At 42.7% G+C, this 21476-nt stretch overlaps 1 protein-coding gene across 4 annotated transcripts in view; it reads right to left on the reverse strand.

Annotated features, from left to right (window-relative positions):
- The window catches only part of SH2D4B (SH2 domain containing 4B), a 118072-nt gene that overhangs the window by 48645 nt on the left and 47951 nt on the right, over positions 1-21476 (reverse strand). For 3 of the 4 annotated variants that reach the window (XM_039481835.1, XM_039481836.1, XM_039481837.1), the window contains exons 5-6: positions 11972-12182; positions 7298-7425 (exon numbers count right to left, since the gene is read on the reverse strand). In XM_039481835.1, coding sequence (XP_039337769.1) covers positions 7298-7425; positions 11972-12182 — 339 coding nt within the window. Of the gene's footprint in view, positions 1-5925; positions 5986-7297; positions 7426-11971; positions 12183-21476 lie in introns of all 4 variants that reach the window. The other variant, XM_039481838.1, reaches the window with a different exon arrangement.

Genomic DNA, 21476 nt, shown 5'->3' on the forward strand with positions numbered 1-21476 from the left:
GGGTTTGGCCACAGAGACCCCCTTGGGAGTGACACCTGATGTGCTGGAATTACCTCTGAGCCCGTTTTCCCTGCCATCTTGGGACTACCAGAACCTGCCTTGTTGAGCTAGACATACTAGCCTGCTGCAACACAGACCCAGGGTCCAGTCATGCCCCCAAAGCTGCAGGTTTTAAGTGAAAACAGCTCTGCAGGTTTCCTGGTTCCAGCACCCAGACACCAGCTCCCAATGGGATCTAAACCCCAAATAAATCCGTTTTATTCTGTATAAAGCTTATAGAGGGCAAACTCATAAATAATTCACCCTCTATAACACTGATAGAGAGATATGCACAGCTGTTTGCTCCCCCAGGTATTAATCACTTACTCTGGGTTTACTAATAAACAAAAGTGATTTTATTAAGTCTAAAAAGTAGGATTTAAGTGGTTCCAAGTAATAACAGATAGAACAAAGTAAGTTACCGAGCAAAATAAAGCAAAAACACACAAGTCTAAGTCTGATACATTAAGAAACTGGTTACAGGTAATATCTCACCCTCAGAGATGTTCCAATAAGTTTCTTTCACAGATTAGACTCCTTCCAAGTCTGGGTCCAATCCTTTCTCCTGGTATAGTCCTTGCTAGTTCCAGCAGACATCTCAGGTTGAACTAGGGGTTGTCTCATGACTGGCCCTCCTTGTCCTGCTCCACCCCCTTTTATCACTTTGGCACAAGGCAGGAATCTTTTGTCTCTCTGGGTCCCCACCCCTCCTTCTAAATGGAAAAGTACCAGATTTAAGATGGATTTCAGTATCATGTGACATGGTCACATGTCCTGTGAGACCCCAGCCTCCATTCTTCCTGGGCTGGCCCACACATACACAGGAAGGTTTACAAATAAACAGAGCCGTTTACAGTTCATTGATTCTGAAGCACCCTTAATGGCTTCCACTGAATATGTTTACATTAGTAATACAATGCAATCTTATTCTCCTAACTCCAGACATAGACACAATACATGCAAACAAATAGGATGAACACACTCAGTAGTTTACAAGCTTTGTAATAATACCTTACAAGAGACCTTTTGCATAAAGCATATTCCAGTTACATCATATTCACACTCATAAGCATATTTTCATAAAGCATATGGAGTGCAACGTCACACCATCCCTCTGTATTCTCAAAATAGCAAATCAAACAGGCAAAAAGCAGATGAAGTAACAATAGGAAAATAGATAATTCACATAAAAAAATGCCATATCTCCACTGGGGTTTACTTCATCTCATCCTAATATGTTCTGTTACTTAAGTTTCCCTCCCTTAGAGAACCAGAAAGTGTGTTTTATGAACAAATGAGCATACTGTATTTATTGATGCATAAGGTCTTGATCAAATCAAACAGCTAAAATACTTGTGTGTCTCAGAAAAAGCTCATTTCAATAGAAGCTACAAGAAATCTTGCTGTTGCATCCTATCCCTGTGGCAGTGTTATTCTCAAAAGAAAACACAAATGCTCAAAAATGTTAGACATCCCATACTGAAGAAATCCTGTCTGCAGAACCATCCTGTCTACTGACATCTGTCAGTGTTTCTTCCCACAAACAACATGGGAGATGAAAGCCATTACAGAAGGAATTCTTGATCTGAAATCAGAGGGAAGACCATACTTTTGGGTCTCTTCACCAACTCTCATGACCTAAGGAAGATTCCCTTTCAAACACCGATTGACTGGACAGCTCCTTCAGCTTAGCTCCTTTACTAATGGCATGTAATAGATATAAGATGATAATGTGTTGATAATAGTGATGACTAGGACATGTCCCTTCTACACTTGCGAAAGCGTCCATTGACATAAGGTAGGTAGATCTGAACAAACTGTCAAGGACTTCCAAATCTTAACTAAGGATGGGATCATTTTAGAGTCTGGTTCTTGTTTGCTAAGTGACACTTGAATGATTTGAGAAAATCTTCTATATTCAGGAGTCAAACTATGCATGAGCCAAATTGTAGGGTCTGAGAGTTTGCCACATCTTAACTTTCCCAGAAATAACAAGTGAAAAGCCAATTTTCATTGGAAAAGAGCTGAATGCCTAAATGGAGTTTAAACGGAAGGAAAAAACAAGACAACACTTCAGACAAAGGGCAAAGTATTAGTATATGTTTCAGCAATCAGCATCCCTCATTACAGCACAGGACAGTTAAGTGTTAGGAAGGTAGAGGCCCATGTTTTTGTTGCCAAAAAGAATTATATTCCTGGCCTATACCATATATTTGCAGCTAACTGACAACAAACGTAGATGTATGTGATAGAGTTTGGTAATACTTGGCAATAGATGGGAAAAGGCTGATAAACTTTTTCATTTTACTTTGGCATGGGTTGCACTGAGGTTTGAAAAACCCCAAATCAAAGCAAAACTCAGCCAAAACAGCCTAGTTTTACTTGTCTCCAGCTGTGACCCATATAAAACAGCTTTCCATCTGAAATCATAAATCCCATTCAAAGCTTCCCTAAAAACCAAGATTCACTGATATTGGCAAAGTTCAGCCTGAATTGCAAATTCATAACAAGTTTCTTGGATCTCTAGAATTGAGCCCAAGAAGGGATCATTATATTGTGTCCTCGGAGCCCACATTCACTGATTAGTTGGTATGATATCAATTGCTAATTATGAAAACCAGAACCTTTAATTTTCTGGGTTTAAGTATTCAAATAATTTAAGTAATTTTTACAGCTTTAAGACTATTGTACATGATGTTGTACAAATGAGAGTTAGCTCAGATTATCACTTGAACCAAGATATGGCCAGGATAGCCAAGAAGTTGGTTCTGGCTCCTTGATATTCAAGCAGCTCCAGCTAGCTGAGGGCCCTGAGGAATCATATGCCAGTTGATAGCTTCACTTCCATTGGGAAGTACTTGTTAAGTGGCTTTATATGCTGTCAGGAGGCAGGGAGGAGCAGGTGAATGGAGGCAATGACCATCTTTACTGAAGTCAGGCCATGGCTTCAGTCTATTGATAACAATGGGAGATGGCAGCCATTTTGAAAGAGGGCAGTTCTTATGATATTCTCTGGAGGACAATATTTTTCTGCCTCTCCTGAAAGAGAATAATAGTGTGGGGGGGGCCTGAATCCTAAACATTTCTTTACAACACAAACCTGCACAACACCAGATCTACTCAAGATTCATCTCCCTGCCAATTTCTGTAGTCAGATAATGTCTGAGCTGAGACTTTTTAAAGAGACTTTTTACCACTAATTTTAACTCACACTAAATAACAGATTTCTTTTTAAAATGTTCCAAAATTCATTCTGTCTTCAAGGAGGAAGTGCTGTAATTTTGGGAAAGGACAGAATGTATTCTACAGACAAAGAAAAGCTAAATCCCTGCTTTCAGTACAAAACACAACACAACCTGAACTATGGCACGTCCATGTTAAAAATAATTTTGCAAGAACTCACTGCAACTTCTTGAACACAAACTGGAAAGATTAATGTTACCATGATCAATGTTACCTTAAACAAATTTTCCATGTGTTGGGGGGATAAGATTAATGATATTTCTACTCTGTGGAAAAGGAAAGAGACTCTTGGAGCTGAAATTGATGTTTTCTCACAGTTACTTTTGGGAGTGAGGAAACAAACACTGGCTAGAGACCTTAGAAAAAGTTTTTCCCATTTACTCCAGATGTTGCCCTATGGTAAATTTAACTAATAACCCTTTGTATATTTATAGCGTTTTTTATCTGAAGATTGTACAGAACATGCACAGTGTTTACTGTATCTATTTTAGAGGAGGATGAAAAGTGAGATGGAGAGAAACATAGGATGACTTGCCTAAGGTCAGCCAGCTACTTAGTGGCTGATCTGGGAATTCAACATGTGACTGATTAGCCCTGAGCTCCATCCAGTAGACTATAGTTCCCCCTGCTGCAGTATTTTATCACCTTTATCTTCCTCCTTCAGTGCTGGAATGGCAAAAAGGTGACTTAGCCAGCACCAAGGATCTGGCCCAACTTCCAAATGAAACTGGTGGGGGAATTTTAAATAGACAGAATGCCCCATTGCGCTGCACTGCTTCACACCCCAAGAAAACCCACTGGAGGAATTAGAATTTCATGAGTACTCGGTTCAGCATAATTACAAAAGGTGGTATATGTGCAGGACTCCAGTGTGAAGACCGCTGATCTTTATTAGATTTGGGTTTGTGATTTTATTTTTAGTTTGAAGGAGCCTTCATTTTCTAGTTAGCACCAATAAAAAAATGTTACCTTTAAATTAAAATTTAAAGATATTGACTAGACTGAAGTTTTATCTTGGCTAAGCGACTAAGGGTCACTTCCTCAGCTGATGTAGATCAGGATAGCTCCATTTACTTGAGTGGAATTACATCATTTTACACTATCTGAGGATCTACTTTCAGCACTGATCTACCAGATGATCATACTCCATGACATTTTACCCTTCTTTAGCCCACTTCATCCAAGGATCTCAAAGCACTTCAGATCTTTTACTGAAGCTTCATATTATCCTTGCAAAGTATTATCCCATTTTACAGATAGGGAAAATGCGGAATGGGAAGTTCAGGGACTCACTCAAGGTTGTGAAGGATCTGATCCTACAAGTTCTAGGGACCCTCCGCTGTTATTATAGTCAGTGCTAGCACTCTCAAGAGCACTTGGCAGGTTCCAGCCCTGATTCAGTAATAGAACCCAAAATGCAATGCAAGAGTTATGCCTTCTAACCTCTGGCCTAAATACTTGACAACATTGCTTTCCATGCCCTCATCCATTTAAGCAGATGATGAACAAGTTGTTGCTCCTATGGCCAGAGCCATTAGACAAATTTCAGGGCCTTGCATGATTGTTTCCATTTAAATGAGAAATCAGTAATATGACTCAGGTACACGCTTTGGTGTACTCTCATTTACACATGAAAAATGTGCACAAAGTCCTGTATCCCAGAACACAATGGAAACAAACAGCAAAGAATTTCCTTGCTTCAGAATTGCAAAGTGTGTCTCCACAGTGGGCTCTGTGCCAAAGTAGCTAGCTCTCTCTGCTTCATTTCAGAGTCACACTCAAAACTCCTTTAGACCTTTTACCATAACATGTTGATGTTTAGCTTCCACCATTCCAAGATAATGCCATTGAACTCTTCACTCTGATGAGGTGTGTTGTGGGAGCCAGCTGGACCTGGACACAATGTTCACAACGTGACCCAGCAACAGAGTACTCGTTTGGTTCCCAAAGTTTGTTACAAAATTTGGAACTCAAACGAAGTTTGCTAAAAGATTCACAAAACATCTGAGCACGCCAGGCCCGATTTTAGCTTCTGCATCACAATCACATGAAATAGGGTGGGGATTTTCATGTGAAACTAGATGAAACTTGAGGATTTTGATTGAGTTTCACTTTGACAATATGAGCTTGTTCACATTCAAATGAAAAAGGTACCAAAACAATATCTGCATGAACCCCAGCAAATTATTGTTTATATTATTATAGCACCTAGGAGTCTCAATCATGGATCAGGACTCTATTGTGCTATAGAAACACAGAACAAAAAGACAATCACAAAATTGCTGTGCTTTGCACAGCTCTAAATAGAACTTCATTATCTTTGTTGGGTGGAGAAGCCGGAAGAAACTTATTCTCATGATGAGTTTTGTGAGCTTTCAGTGCATAAAGTCACACTCCCATTGATGGATTCTTTGTTGCTTTTTACAGATCCAGACTAACACAGCTACCCCTCTGATACTTGACTCCCATTGACTTCACTGGGCTTTGCATCAAGACCTAGATGACTTGCACAAATACATGTTTGCATCTGCACATGTATATTCATGTGAATGAGCTTCCCTCAAACACTGGGGGGAAAACCTTGCCCATCAGATTGTTTGCAAATAGCAAATAAGTGGGGGTCATGAATACAGTTGAACTGACCTCAAATAACTTTATTCCTATGAATGTTCACAGATGCTTTCTTGCAGAGTTCAACCAGCTCTACAAATCAGGAAATAAACCATTGAGTTGAATGTTTGCTCCTTTTCCATATACTGTTAACTACAAAAAATATTACATTAACTAACTCTTAGAGAGATCCCATGTCAAATATGTGTATATACAGGCCCATCTTTCATCTGCATCACTGCTAATAAAAAATGGAAATGTATAATATTTACAAGCTATCTACTTCTTTCCTTTTGTTTGACACACCAAGCCAGTAGCTAGTTGATGTGTTCTAAAATATTTAAGTAAAAACTTATGTATAGTGAGAAGGATTTGGAATCACAACCTGGAGAGAGACAAGAGCTGTCCATAATTGTATTTCTTCATTTCTTGCTTGTAACAGATGATTAGTTGAGATATGATTCTCCATATGCACATTTAACTTATTTATGCCTTGATAGGCAGGGAGTGAGGGAGGCTCACCTGTCAAAGAGCTCTCAAGGAAAGTGAGGGATTCTCTAAAAACACAACCCCATAATAAGGAATGACAGTTGGGGTCAGACAAAGGTCAGGCCCACCACACCTACTATAATGTTCTAATTCCTAACATTCAGAGGAAAAGAGTATTGTGACTTGGATCTAAAATACATTCAGGCTCATAAATAAAAGTCTTTGTGTCAGCTATGCTTTATACTAATGGCCAGAATGCTTGGTTCCCACCTATATAGTTACAGCAAGTATCAACTATGTTTGTAATGCAGGATAAAAATGAGATTTGCATGTGCACACGTGTAATCCACACACCTTCAGGGTGTGGTGTTCTGTCCCAGCTACCAGCACCAAGATCACTTAGAGAGAGTGAGATTAATGAGTTTGCTCTACAGCCTTCGCTAACAGCCAGTTGGCTTTTAGCTCATGCTGTAGAGGCTCATGTACTAAGCTCCAGAGATCCCAGGTTCAATCCCGCCCATCAATGACCGGGGTCTGTCGGCATTACACACACACACACACACACACCTCTCCCAAATGTTATTCCAGACATTCATTTGTGCAGTTCAGGCTCTGATAATACTAAGAAATAGGAGGACATCTGGTATGTGTCACAAATTGGACTACAAAACAGAGGAAAAGAAAATGGGGAAGAATAGTCTCTCTATGATAAAAATAATGGATAGACATTACTGGTCAGACAGCAACCCATTTTATACCAACCTTTGTGAGGAAAGTGAACAAGATTATTAGAGACGCGATTGAAAGTGCCTATTGTGTTCCTTGCAAAAAAACAAAGATATTTTGTAACCCACTGCTTCAACCCAGAACGTCCTTCAGGCTCAATTATATGAAAAAATAAAGATAACTGAATTACCATGAAACCAGGGCGCTATAGCACAGGTGTTCCTCTCAAACCCAGCACGTCGTGGAAGCTGCTCCTCCTTGAACCAGCGAATGAGGATTTCTCTGGAAATGGGTCTAGAAGGACGCTCCCAAGCTTTCCTACATTTAAAATACAAACAATGGGAGATAGATGTCATGCAGCTGTAGTACAAAAAATAACTTGCACCATGTTCATAGAGTAGGGGGAACAGGGGCTAATCACTATAGTCCACTGGGAATTTTTTTATTTCATTGAATAACCAGATTTCTTGTGGGTAGGGGAGGTGGGGATTTGTTTTCCCATAAAAATCCAAACATTTTTGACAAAAGAAATTCCATCACTAAAACGTCAGTTTTGTCCAATAGCCATTTTCTGACAATAAGATTTAATGGAAAATATTCAACCTGCTCTATTATTCACTCTGATTTCTTTTAATTTTTCATAAACAAAAGATGATTATTTGCAGGCAAAAAACTACTTCTTACCTTTTGTGTGAATCCCCTGCATGTTAAGCCAGATTCAGCCACTGTGGCCGGCATGCCTTGACCACAGGAAAACATGGAGAGAAAATATTTCTCTGGAGTGTCTCTCTGAGGTGCCTTGCCTTCTCCCTACTTCTACTATTGCGCCACAGGTCCTATGTCCCTACTTATACATCTTGTAAGTCCTCAGTTTCTGTTTGGCTCACTGCATTTTTCTAGCTCTCGCATCTTGTGCTCTGCCTACAACGGAGCTATCATTTAATGATCCATATTTGCAGGCATCCTGAGTAAGTGCTGAAACTAGTATTGTTTTGAATTACAACTCTTTCAAAATCAGGATATCAACTGGGCAGTCACAGAGAAGCACTACTATAACGTACCAGACAACCAAGAACAAACAAAGCAAACTAGATCCTATAATACTCAATAATGATGAGCTTGCCCTCTAGTGATTGGAGGCTGTGCAAGAGAATACTGGGTGCTCTTGACATCTGATGGATATCCTCCTCGGGGTCTGGGTCCTGCTTCCACTGAAGTCAATGGCAGTTTGGCTGCTGATTTCAACAGAAGCAGAATTAGGCCTTTAGCGTAAATGGCAGAACACCTAGGGTTGACCCCAAGGAGTCTCAGTTCAAGTGGCAAGACAGAGACCTAAGTCAGAATATCAGTCGGATATGCCCTAAGGCTTGGTCTACGCTACAAGGTTTTACCAGTAAAACTTGCTTTCTGTTGGCACATTCTTGCACGCATCCATTCTCAGTTTTGAGTCCTGCCAACAAAACCCATTCAAGCTAAACCACCTCCCCAAATGGCATAAATCCTGTACCAGCACCGTTCCACCAGTACAATACCCGTGAGGATGCTGCATAACTTGTACCAGTACAAACTGTCCTCCAACAAAAGAATCACAAGGCCCCTGGCCCCACAGCAGTGACGGCTTTTGTCAAATTTTTGAACTCTGCTGCTTAGGGGAAGCTTCCTCACCCCTTAAAATACCCAATATGTTTGGAAATTCCTCTCGTCCTGCTAGCCCACCTTTGGTATACTAGAATATAGGTATTCTTCCAGGTAAAGCTGTAGCTAAAAAAAGCTCAGGTAAACCTCATGATTATGCCTGGTCCAGGAAAGAATTCCTGGATTTCATCAGCCTGTGAGAGTAGAGGAGTAGTGCAAGCCCAGATGTGGAACTGCGGCAGAAATAAAGATGTTTATCTGGATATTGCAAAGGCCAGAGGTACAACAGGGACAATTAGCACTGTCTGGCAAAGAGAGAGGAACTGCATCAGTCCTACCAAAAGACAGGAGGGGACAAAAAATCTGGTGCTGTCCTCAAGAACTGCCACTAATATGTAGAGCTAGATACCGTACTGAGTGGTGACCCCATCACCACCCCACAAATGACAGTGGACACCTCACAACATCTGGAGAAAGGCACCACAGAACTGCAACATGACAGTCAGCTTGTTTAGGAGGGGGATGTGGATGTTGCAGAGCCCACAGAGGGTTAAGAGCTCTTCCACACCCAACTGAGCCTGACCCACCTGAACCAAAAGATGGAACACAGTGAGGAAGGTGAAGGGTACCTGCTGACCTTAAAGTCTATGATTCTATGAAAGGGAACTCCGGTAGATGAAATATACTGATGCCCATTTATGCATGCTTTCTTCTCAGGGCCCCAAAACTTCCCCCTTCTGGATCCCTCTTCCTTGCTCTGAGAGTGGCCTCTAAACATCTTTTGTAACATCTGGTTTGTTTTAAGAGCATGCAACTTGCACAACTAGATAAATCTTTGCTAAAAGAACACAATAAGCAACCAAAAATTATTCCCAAATACCTATTTTTGTAGGCAGAAAAAAAGTAAAATAAAAACAGTGCAAACACAGAAATATACGCAAACCAATACCAGAGTGCTCAAATTAAGTACATGGAAAAGCTGCTCTGACATTATGATAACAGAGAGAATGCATGCTATCCACACAGAGAAGAAAGCAAACTACACATGGAGGCACAGTTAATTCCCCCAGATATTTCTGCTTTTAAAGATTTTATAAGGGTGGCCTAGACAGCTTACCCACTCCTGGATCCTAAAGTCCAGAGCGCACATCTCTCTGATTCTGTTTAAGAGTGGAAGATAAACAGGACTCCAAACAGCCTCGTGGGAACTGTTTGAGCATGAATTAAAAGGGCTGGTTTTATAGCAATTTTCTGCCTAGGGCCAAATCATGAAATTGCTCCCAGTTGATTTCTATACAACCACAGTAGACAAAGTGAGCATGGTAGGGGCAGGAAGAAAAAAAATTAAACACAACCACACAGATAGAGACAAACGATGATGCGTAAAAGGAACAAAACGCTTCAACACACAGAGAAAATCAGCAGGGAAAAAGAGACAGGAAAGAAGGACGAAGGGAGGAAATAAAAACCCAGACAAGCTTTCCAAAGAACATAGTAGGTGAAATAAATAGGAATCTTACACAGAAATAACATCATTTTACTGCAACTTTAGACAGCCCTGAACTGAAGAGGCAGTGCACAAATTTGCACCCACCCAGGATTACCCTCAGGAAGCACTGTGACCCACACACACCCCTCTAGAGATATTGTGCTAACTCCCTTTCCATTGCTCCAGGGGGCAGTAATCTGCTGATGTCCACACCAGTAACAAATTACAACACACCCCATACCTGCTTAGCTGCCCTAGCCACCTCACTTTGACTTTGCCCCTTCTCTCTCTCTGTTCACCCACCTGCTCTGCCCCCATATGGGGAGTACACACATACAAAGTAGTTGTTATTCCCATGCATGCAGATCCAAGATCTGGGTAGCCTGTACATGGGTTTAAAGAGAGTTCTTACTCCCCTGATTCCCTTCAGCAGGTATGTAGTCTGAGTCACAATCTAGTCAGACACAATGACAAAAAGATGCCTTAAGAGATAAGAAAAACAAACAATATCAAATTTTAAACACAGATGTGACTTGGAGATGGATAAACAGCTTTGGACAAGGACTGGATAAGGATCCAAACTTTTTCTCAGCCCTACTTGTAAGTAATTCACACCAAACAATGCCCAATTCTGTAATAAATAACTCCATTTAGAAAGCGGAGAACTACAGGCTGAATTATAGCCATTAGTTTTCTAAATTTACTATCTTTATTAGTGTGTTTATTACTTTATTTCAGGGAAGACTCTTTGATGTAGTGGTTTGGGAAAATAAAAATAATGAGAAGATTGTTTTGACAAGTGGCTTGATGGCGAGTGTAGAGATCCCACCGCATTTCAGATAGAGCAATTTTGATTCCTCAAACTGGGAATTTAAACAACCCATCTGCAGTGAGTTTCCATATCTCATATAAGGTAAAGAGATTGCTTGTCAAAACAGAACACAAACCCCAAGCAGGAAGGGACTGAAGTGCTGCCAGGCTGCCAGACATCACAAGCACATTGACTGGTAATCGCAAGACTTGGCAATAAAAGGGAAAATAAAAGTTGAATTTCTCTTTTTTCCCTGAATATGCATTTTTTTAACTTTACCACCTTGCCCAGTTCACATTATCTTGTTCATCTTATCAAGCCTAATTAATAATGTCAGATGGCAACATATAAACCCACAAGGAGCGACTGATAAATTTCACAGCAGATGGGGTGCTGTGTTGGATTGTTTTTCACTTCTGGAATCCATGTGGTTTATGAAAGAGACAGATGATGGATCAATAGGTTTAAAAAAAAAAAAACTCAGAAGACCCTTGATTTTGCCATCAGAAAACTCAACTGAAACTTAGGAGGTTGCCGCCTCTGTAAAATGTGTCAAAGAGCACTTGAGCAGCAGTTATTTCTAGGCTGCGGGGCTAAGGTTTGCTTGAGAATTTGTCTGATTCTCTCTCTAGCCCAGCCTTGCATTCTTATCAAATCACTGACTTTTTTAAAGACCCTTCTTTTTGTAGATGCTAAAAGGTCCTTTTAAAAACAAACACCATTTAATTGACATTATGCACTCAGTGCATTTTGATCTTTTTAAAACATCCCCTTTCTATTCAGGGTCAAGAGCAACACTGTGGAGAATCTCAAATAAAACAAAATTAAATTAAAAATAAAAAATAAAATAAAAGAAGCACTTGTTAAAATGGGGTAAAAGCCCATGAATGGAGGATCAATTTTTTGAGTCACCTACAATACGAACGAACCTGACTGATGTAGTGAGCGTCATTAGTGGGCTAGGATTGTTGCTGTTCAGCTTTATCTCTGGCTCATTATTCAGGCTGGTCCCCTTGAACAGGTTACTCAAGCCAGCCACTTTTCCTTTCTGGATGGCTCGTAAGGATTGCCGTCGATATTCATCCCGGGCCCTGCGTGCTTTGTGGCTCCTTTCCTCATCTGCAGCCTTTGAGCGGCGCACTGGGTGGGGAAGAAAGTCATTTGTGTTTTAGAAATATAGACATGGCTCTTTACCCTTTTCTTTATAGAATAATTATCTATATTCATTCCTCTCTATTACCTGATTTTAAAAATATTCAGATTCCAACACACAAAATACCACCAAAGAATTGAATAATGGTTTGGCTAATGTCAAATAAAGGAAATCTAAACTCTTATTTCAGGTCATAAATTCACCATGGCCAGGGCAAAGTAGGAATTAATGCTCTAAATTCCAACACTGCATAGTATATTAGGCAGGTGTCATGGAGTCACTGGGCCAACGCTCTGGAACTACTCCATACAAAGCCAGTCAGGACTCTGGTGTAGCATGCCTCCTCTCTCTGAGCATACTGACTCCAGAGCAATAACCTTACACAGCTTTGACCTCCCTGGGTCTGACCTCAGAGCATTCAGCATCCCCTTCCACACCGTGTGCTTCCCGCAGGGAGTCTGCCCGGGTGGGGCTCCTGGAGAAGCCAGATGGCCCTGCACCCCAACTCCTCAGTCAGCAGTGACTCCCAGCCAGTGTGTAGAAGAGAAGGGTTTATTAGTTGACAGGAACACAGCGTAGAACAGAGCTTGCTATCACAGAAATCAGTACGTTCATCCAAGTCCATCTTGGGGACTCCTGGGCCAGACAGCCTGGACTCCCCCTTTTCCAGTCCCCCAAAGCAGACTGCCAAGCTACCAGTGATCCAACCTCCGACACCCCACCTGTGGCACCTCCTCAGGGCCAGCTCCAGGCACCAGCCCAGCCAGCAGGTGCTTGGGGCGGCATGTTGGGCTCTTTGGTGGCAATTCGGCGGCTTGTCCCACGGGCCCTCTCAGAGGGAAGGACCTGCAGCCAAATTGCCACGGAAGAAGAAAGTGGCGTGGTGGAGCTGCTGCCGATCGTGGCTTTTTTTTTCTTTTTTGCTTTTTTTTCCCCACCACTTGGGGCGGCAAAAATCCTGGAGACAGCCCTGCTCCTCCTCCTCCTCTTTGTCCTGCTTCCCGGGCAAAAGGTGTCACCTGGTCACACCTCCATCCTGGATCTCAGGTTACATATGTGCAGCCAGCTGGGCAGCCTCACCTGCCCTGAGGGCCTCAGCAAAAATCACACACCCAATTCCCACCACAAAAATATTGGTGCAGTACACAGGGAAATGGAGGTACACACAGTATTAGTATAGGACAGTAAGACTCACATGCAACATAACAAGATGAATAAAACCCCACTTTGTCACAGCATGTCATAGGGATGCATGCCTTTGAGGCATCAGGTGTGGACCCACATTTGGGGAAAGCATACCAGGCTTGGACACAGAGACACCAGTGGTCCAATCTCAATGGTCAATCTTTTGAGAATGGGTCAAGTAAAGGTTAATAGCAATAAACCATTACAAGGTATGCCTTTGATGCCTGCTTGGGCTGCATTATGAGAAACTCACTCTTTGGCTTCATTACTTCAGCCACCAATGCCCTGTTCAAGCAAAACACTGAAGCACATTCTTAATTTCAGCACATGAGTAGCTGGATTAATGGGATTATTCACCTGGTTAAACACATGATTAAGTGCTTCGTTGGATCAGAGCACAACAGCATACCACGCTGAGACTTAATGCTCTTAGATTACGGCTCCTTAAATTGAAATATTCTTTAGAATAATATAAAAATAATTTGTGGAATACATGCAGGGTATCTTTCCACTATGGAAAGTAGTTCCTAGGAGAAGGATCACAGAGAATACTAGGCTAAAGTTTATGAACACTCTTTCCCTACTGTTTTGAGTATATTAATGTTTTTCTTTTTAAAAAATAAGTTCCCTGGGCTACTTTGATTCCTTCTCCAGTCCCAAGTGCTATGCTGCCCTTTCACCATCTGTGTGAGTCCCAGCTGCCAGTCACTTTCAACACACTTGGGGATAACTAAATTTGGCATAAAGAACACTTCCAATTCTGGGGGTTTTGTTTGGCTGTTTTTCCTCTTTCTCACTCCCCCCGCCGCCACCACCACTTTTTAAAAATAGAAAATGGGTTAAAAGTGACAGAAGGGACAAAGGACACTTTCTGCTTTGGTAAGGCAGTATAAAATTTGAGTCTCAACAACTCGAGAACCAAGCTCTGTAGTAGGGGTTGTAAGGGTATGTCTACACTGCATTGTACAACCGGATTTGTGGCACCTGGGCTTGCAGACTTGGTATTTCCAAGCCCACGCCTGAGCATCCACCCAGCATTGTAAAACTTTATTTACAATTGCTGGACCCAGGTCTCAGCCATGCTATTGCATCCATACTGCACTATGCAGACCTTCTGACCTGGGCCTAGCAGCTTGATCTGCACCCACACTGCAAAATGACAGGGCTGCTATCTTTGACTGAGGCCACCAGAGGCAAGACATCCATGACTGAGGCCTCCTGAGCACTCTTCATTTTGAACTTATGTGTTCAAAAGGTCAGAGTTAAGAATTTCACAGCTGTTTCATCACCGTTTTACAACTGATAGTCCCATAAAGCAGAAGCTATTACCACCATCACTAGTGTGAGTTACCTGCCCAAAATGAGAATGTTTCCTAACATTATGAAAGCCTAGAAACAAAAGGCCATAATGAAAATGGTTTTGTTACCTTAACAATAGAGGATATTAACTGTGTCCACTATAAGTCTAAATATTTTTATTCTTATCACACCTTTCTCTCATAGTACTTTCCAATGGCTGCTAGCCCTATTGTCCGCAATACGTTGTTCACTTGCTCCTCTATTCGTTGATGGGGGAACACTTTTTCTTAAGAGTAATACCCTTTCAGCCACTGCAATGCACAGTATACGCATATTTGTTCTAACTCCAAGAGCCCTCTTCTAAGCCAGGATACTCATGGCAGGATTGATAATTGCTACTGGAGGCAATAGCTTGATTCTTTAATATTTGCTTCGCTGGATGTTAAGGGTTTGTTCTGTACTGGAATAATTTGCCTGCCTAAAGATATTTATGTCTCAAAAACCAGCAAAATGGGGCTCGAGGCACTAGAAAAAAAAGGGAGTTGATAAATGAATACCCACTGTGCAGTTCTTAGTGCATACAAGATTTTTGAAAAGCAAGGAAGGCTCTGCATGTGTAGTACATAGTTGTATATGCAGCACATACACTACCTCTCTCCTTCCGCAGTGATACCTGTGACGGGCAATGCATGCATGCAGGTATTCTGCTAGACAGCCACATTTCATGAGGCTGCTTGCCTGCTTCTGGTTTTCACTCTTGAGGTGAAATAAGCATAAGTATATATTGATTTATGTGAATTATGGAAACACTCAATGGAGCCAGGAAATTATAAAAGAAAGAGCAGACCTTACAAGAAAATCTATAAGCAAACAAGGGACCAACGAATGTCCACAAACTTTGGAGGTTTAGTAACATCAAAAGCTAAGGGGTGAGCTGTAGTGGAAGCAAATAAAGAGATTGGATTTAATAAGTGATCCAAGAAAAATTATCCAGGTTCAGTCTGGTGCTTTCATCTATACACTTGGTAGAGTTACAGTTTGGGTAAATACTTTGGGTCTATCTAAAAATTCACCCTGAATTTTCAGCTGGGTGGAGTACTGAACTACTGCATACTATGGAAAACAGAGAAACAGTTTTCACTGTTCACCCTACAAATTCCTATATGTAATTTGAGTGGGGCAACAGTATTACTTGGAAAGCTTTTCTGTTTTATCTTTAAGAATATGAGGCACAAAACACTGGTTGCTTTAAATATGGTCATTGTCTTTGTAATAATGCCACCAGTAGCAATGAAGATAAGTCTTAAGTGCAATGCTGCATGGTAAGTAAATAATGGCAGAGAGCAGTCATCATTTGTCACAGCTGTATCACAGCTAGAACCAGAGTTCTGAATACAGTAAAGAATCTTGAGTTCTCTAGGGTCCACTGGTACAGATATATTGGACTTCCCTGGATAGCCTGCCTATATCTAAGAAGGGGGGAGAATGGCAAGAAAAAAAGCAAAAGCATCTACAGGCTCCATTTCACTCAGCCATAGACAAGTACTTCAACAGAGACATGGCCAGGTGTCTACAATCCTTACTTTGGCTAATGCTTGTATATCGGTAGGGGCCAGTAACCTATATTACAATTTCCTGTTCATATAAAGATATTGTGACACTTTTACCATCCAGGGAGTTGCCCTTTGTATGAAGAGTGGCATTCTTAGGCAGAGTGGCATTGTTTGGAACGGTTTAACGTTAACATTCACAAGTCTTTTCCAGAGAAACTTTGGTCTCCTACTGACAGCCCTTCCTCCCTCTTATATTTTATCACATATATTCATAGTGACACCTGGGCTGAATTCTGTCTTTTTGTGTTTTACAATTGTCCTCACTACAGATTTCTTAACAGAAGTAACAGAAAAACTATACAACAATACACATGGACTTGCAGGGCCTCCTACTAAACATTCTGTCAGTAAGAAAAAGGCACAGTTTTCCCTGTCTCACCTTAAAAAATATATATATATAATTGGAGATATACCAATCTCCTAGAACTGGAAGGGACCTTGAAAGGTCATCAAGTCCAGCCCCCTGCCTTCACTAGCAAGACCAATTTTTGCCCTGTATCCCTAAGTGGCCCCCTCAAGGATTGAATTCACAACCCCTGGGTTTAGCAGGCTAATGCTCAAACCACTGAGCTATTCCTCCCCCCTTCTCAGAGCAAGACAGGATTTAAGCCTCCCAACACCCACAGCTCCCTGAAAAAGCTGACAGAAGCTCTATGTCTTTATAATTGTTCCAGGAGCTGTGCTGTCATGTTGTCCACAGCTTCCAATGACCTCCCTCTAGGGAATCCACCGAGGGGGAGAGGGAACAGGAGCTAATGATCGAAGGTCAGTGGCATTAAATTTATTCCTGGAATACCCAGGGCCGGTAAGGGGAAATGAAAGGGTGGGGAGAGGCCATCTGTGGTCCCACCCTCCCCATAGCTAGCATACTCAAGGCAGTCAGCAGGACCATGCAAGTCATGGGGTTGGTCCTCACCTTGCTGTGCTTTTCTGTGCACTCAGAATGCCACTCGTGGAAGCATAAGGGTGCATTTGGCCCTGTATCTCTAATACTTCTTGTTTCCTCGTCCTTTGTATACAGCTGGGTAACTAAATCCTTATTCTCAGTGCCCTACCTGACTCTGTCTCTTCTCCAGCTCTTTATGCTAGGGTCAAGACCAGTGCAGATATTGTCATGCTGAATGCCTATACATGCAGCAGCTACAATCTCTGCACCACTTGTTATCTTTCAGAACACATTGTAGCCTTCCATCTCCCACCCTGTCAATAGGAAGGCAAAAGGAGTTTGGACATCTGGTATTATTCATTGTATGAATGAATTATTTTTCCTGTTTGACTGCCCAAAGATACTCTGTGCTACACGTTGTGTATTGCTAACACCACTCTGCCACTGAGCATAAAATCATCCAAGGTCAGACTAAAGAGTCTAATAGTCTCTTCTGGTCTTAAAGTCTCTGAATCATCAGCATAGGTTGGCCTCTCTCTAAGTACACCCCTGGCCCCGTGAAGATGCGCACACATCATCACTGCACCCCCTTGTGTTACGGTGCAATTGTGCAGGGCTTTTCTCCTCCAGTACCCCTGCAGGTAATCTGTCTTCATACATCACTCAGCCTTCCAGCTGAGAAGCAGGTAGCACAAATCCCTTCCTGGGTAACAAAATGCCCAACTGTACATCCAAATAAATATCTAAACCAAAAATTCTTCTACCCCTCTTGGACTGCATGAAGCCTTCTGCTTCTTAGCCCCTACTCCTGAGCCCTACAGAGCTTCTCTGATGCAGCTTTCTCCCAGCAGGTTTTCCCTACTATCTCCCCTCCTGGGGGACTCTGGTGGCTTCCCTTAGGGATCTTCCTGCTACTTACAGGCCCTCTCTCAGCCACCCTGCCATAGCCAGCTGGCTCCCTCTGGGTCTCTTCCAGCCTACTTTCCACAGACCCTTCCCAGAGAGAGAACTCCCCTTGCTTGTCTCTCCTGGGTCTCCTCCTAGCCTGAGCTCTGTTTAAATAATCCTCTGTCTGATCTCCTGCAGCTGGGGTCAGACATTATAATTATATCTCCAACACACACAGCTGGAGGATAGCTGTCTGGCTACAGGCAAGGCTGAGCATGGCTTGCTTTAAAGGGCCAGCCAGCCTGTGACAGAACCTCATCACCATAGTACCTAGCCCCACTCCATTATTAAGGGATGCTAGCCTCATATCTTCCCTATTTTACAAACTGGGAACTGAGGCAACAGGGTAGATTTTCTAAGGTCATACATGAACCTGTGGCTGAGCCAAGAATCAAACCCTGGTCTCAAAAGTCTGAGTCCAAGTTCACCACCCTATCCTTGGCCTTCCTATTAGGTTATAGTATTGCCAGAAGCAAGGGAGGGCACATTCTCCTTCAACTCAGGTGTGATAGACAAGAGAGAAGAATCTGCTCTACGGTTACCATATTTCAAGTTACCAAATAGAGGACATTGCCGGGGGATGGTGGGGAAGGAGTTGGGGAGTTGGAGGAGAGTGTGTGTACTGGGAAGAGGTATTTGGAGGGGGTATAGTTGGGAGGTGCTGGAGGGGGTATTTGGAAGGTGCTGGGGGGGGTCTACTGGGTGCAGATTTGGGGGGGATTAGAGGGGGTACCTCACACTCAAGGTGGGGAGCAGTATCATGCTCCCTGTCACAGTGGCAGGGAAGATGGCACAATCCAGGGACACAGTGCCAGCCCATCAGTCAGTCCTTCCTGCAGGCCTCTCCCCCACCACAGGGTGGGGAGCTGGGACTTGGCCCTGTCACCCCTCCTAGCCAGCCTGTGGCGGGACAGGCAGCCTGGCCGAGAGGTGCTTACCTGGCAGGCCAAGCCAGGGTGGGTGGGATCTGGCAGTCAGGGGCATCCCTGAGGGGGGGCAGGATATAGGCTCCGAGGTTCTATTCTGCTGGGGGTGCTCCCCCTGGCTTCACCTAGGACCTGCCCCCACTCCTCCCTTTCCCCCAAGGCCCCACCGCCACCCTGCCTCTTCACACCCCTGCCCCACCTCTTCCCCGCCCAGTTCTGCAACTCCCTCCAAGCACGTTTCGCCCTCGCTCCTCTCCCCTCCCCCCCAGCATCTCCTGGCACCACAAACCATCTGATCTGTGACAGGTACTGCATGGGGCGGGGAGGGCACTGATCGGTGGGACCCGCCACAGGGCGGGAGGTGCTAGTGGGAGGTTCTGGTAGGGGAGCTCCTCCTTGCCCCCCATCCACCTGCTGCTTGTCTCTTCATTCAGCTCCTCACCCCACTCGCCCACCCACCTCCCACTTCACCTCCCTGCCTGTGGGACCCCCCAAAGCGGGTGGCCCGGGCGGTCGCGCAATTTGCCATTCCCAAGGGACGGCTCTGCCGGCAGTTGTGGATACAGGGGAAGGACCAATCGAGATGTGGAGATGGCTCTTTCTGAACTGCACCATCTGCTCCGCAAAAATCCCCAACATTTCCTCTTATTTGAAAAATCCACCCGGATGGAGGGCGGAGGATCAGAAAAAAAGAGGTCATGTCCAGGAAAACCCAGGTGTATGGTAACCCTAATCTGCACAGTTTGTAAGAGTGAGACCAACTGGCTTGGAACCTTGGAACAGTGGAGCTTTTGAATCTGGGCTGAGATTTGATTTGGCCTTAGTTATTCCAGATCACTTTACAATTTTCCCTACAATTTTCTAAACATGCCAAAGTTATCTTTTTACTGAAAATAGAGCACTGACTTTTATATTTCCATGTAGACTCGGGAAAACCTCTTTTTACAGTTCTGACAGGATTCTAACACTAGATTTTTTAATACAGATGTGAATTAATTCATGCAGTGCTGGGACTGATCTCGAGTGAGTCACATCATTTGCGAAAGATTAGGAGCTCTCCATTTTTACGGTCTATTTTGTGCTTTTGAAGCACTATGAGTCACAGCTGGAGCAGAGTGAGTTCTGCAAAAAAATGTGCCATGAATATGCATCCCAATTTTAAAAGCTTTTGCTTCAGCTGTGCCCTTGTTAATAATTCTTTGTCTGTAGCTTGTTTATGAGTAGTTCATAATGACTATTTAATATTCAAATTCAAAATTCAACATTTTGAGTATACGTATATGTCACGTGGTATGTTTCTCTTCCCCCGTTGGAAATTGACTTCCTATAAATATTCTGCAGTATGGCTCCTGGTCAACAATCTGCTTATGTTAAAGCTGTAAAGCTATTCAACAAAACGCTCTGAGGCCCATTGAAAGCAATGAGCCTCAAGCACATACTTAAAATTAAGCATGTGCTTAAATGCATTGCTGAATAGGAGCCTATTTGCTTAAAAATCATTCTTTTAGCAAACATTCCTGCCAGTAAACATGTTCACTTGAATTTGTATGGAAAGCAAACACAAAGAAGTTGTGTTCACACAATCTAAGCGAATTCCCTTAAAAATTCAAACAAAAATGTACAGACTTTTTTGCAGTAGTCACTCTGCTCTCATTAATAATACTGTAATACTGTTCACATTGGAGATTAATAGAACTGGTCAAACAGTGTTTGATTAACATAGTGCTCAGTAAATTTTGCTGTTTTCCATCAAATAATTTATTCCACAAATAGTATTTTTCTAAGGGCTAGTCTACACTTACCAGCCGGGTCGACGCGGTGAGTTCGACTTCTCCGAGTTCGAACTATCGCGTCTAATCTGGACGCGATAGTTCGAACTCCGGAAGCGCCGCGGTCAACTCCGGTACTCCACCACTGCAAAAAGCGGTGGCGGAGTCGACCTTGGAGCCGCGGACTTCGATTCCGCGGTGTCTGGACGGGTGAGTAGTTCGAACTAGGGTACTTCGAATTCAGCTACACTATTCACGTAGCTGAACTTGCGTACCCTAGTTCGACCCCCGCCCTTAGTGTAGACCTGCCCTAAGTATTAAACAATTTTCCAGTGATATTTTACAAGTCCTTTGTTTGCAACTGTGCAATAAGCACAGATCACTACAGAGACTGGAACATAATACTACTCATGAACGCCTTGAGAATCCATGACATGGATTTTATTATGGTTAAGAACAAAGTTGAACAGTATCTATACATTGCCTATCTCCCAAACTAACTCCATTTCTTCTTAGTCTCATGCTATTATTAGTCATTACAAGCACACTGAAATATGGACTTCTTGGTTCGCTCTTTTTCACTAATCTTATTCACATTATTCCATTAATACACTATTCTGCTAATACAAGTATAGAAGGGTACAAGTGTATCAAC

The sequence above is a fragment of the Mauremys reevesii genome, linkage group 7, assembly GCF_016161935.1.
Source record: "Mauremys reevesii isolate NIE-2019 linkage group 7, ASM1616193v1, whole genome shotgun sequence".
NCBI lineage: Eukaryota > Metazoa > Chordata > Testudines > Geoemydidae > Mauremys > Mauremys reevesii.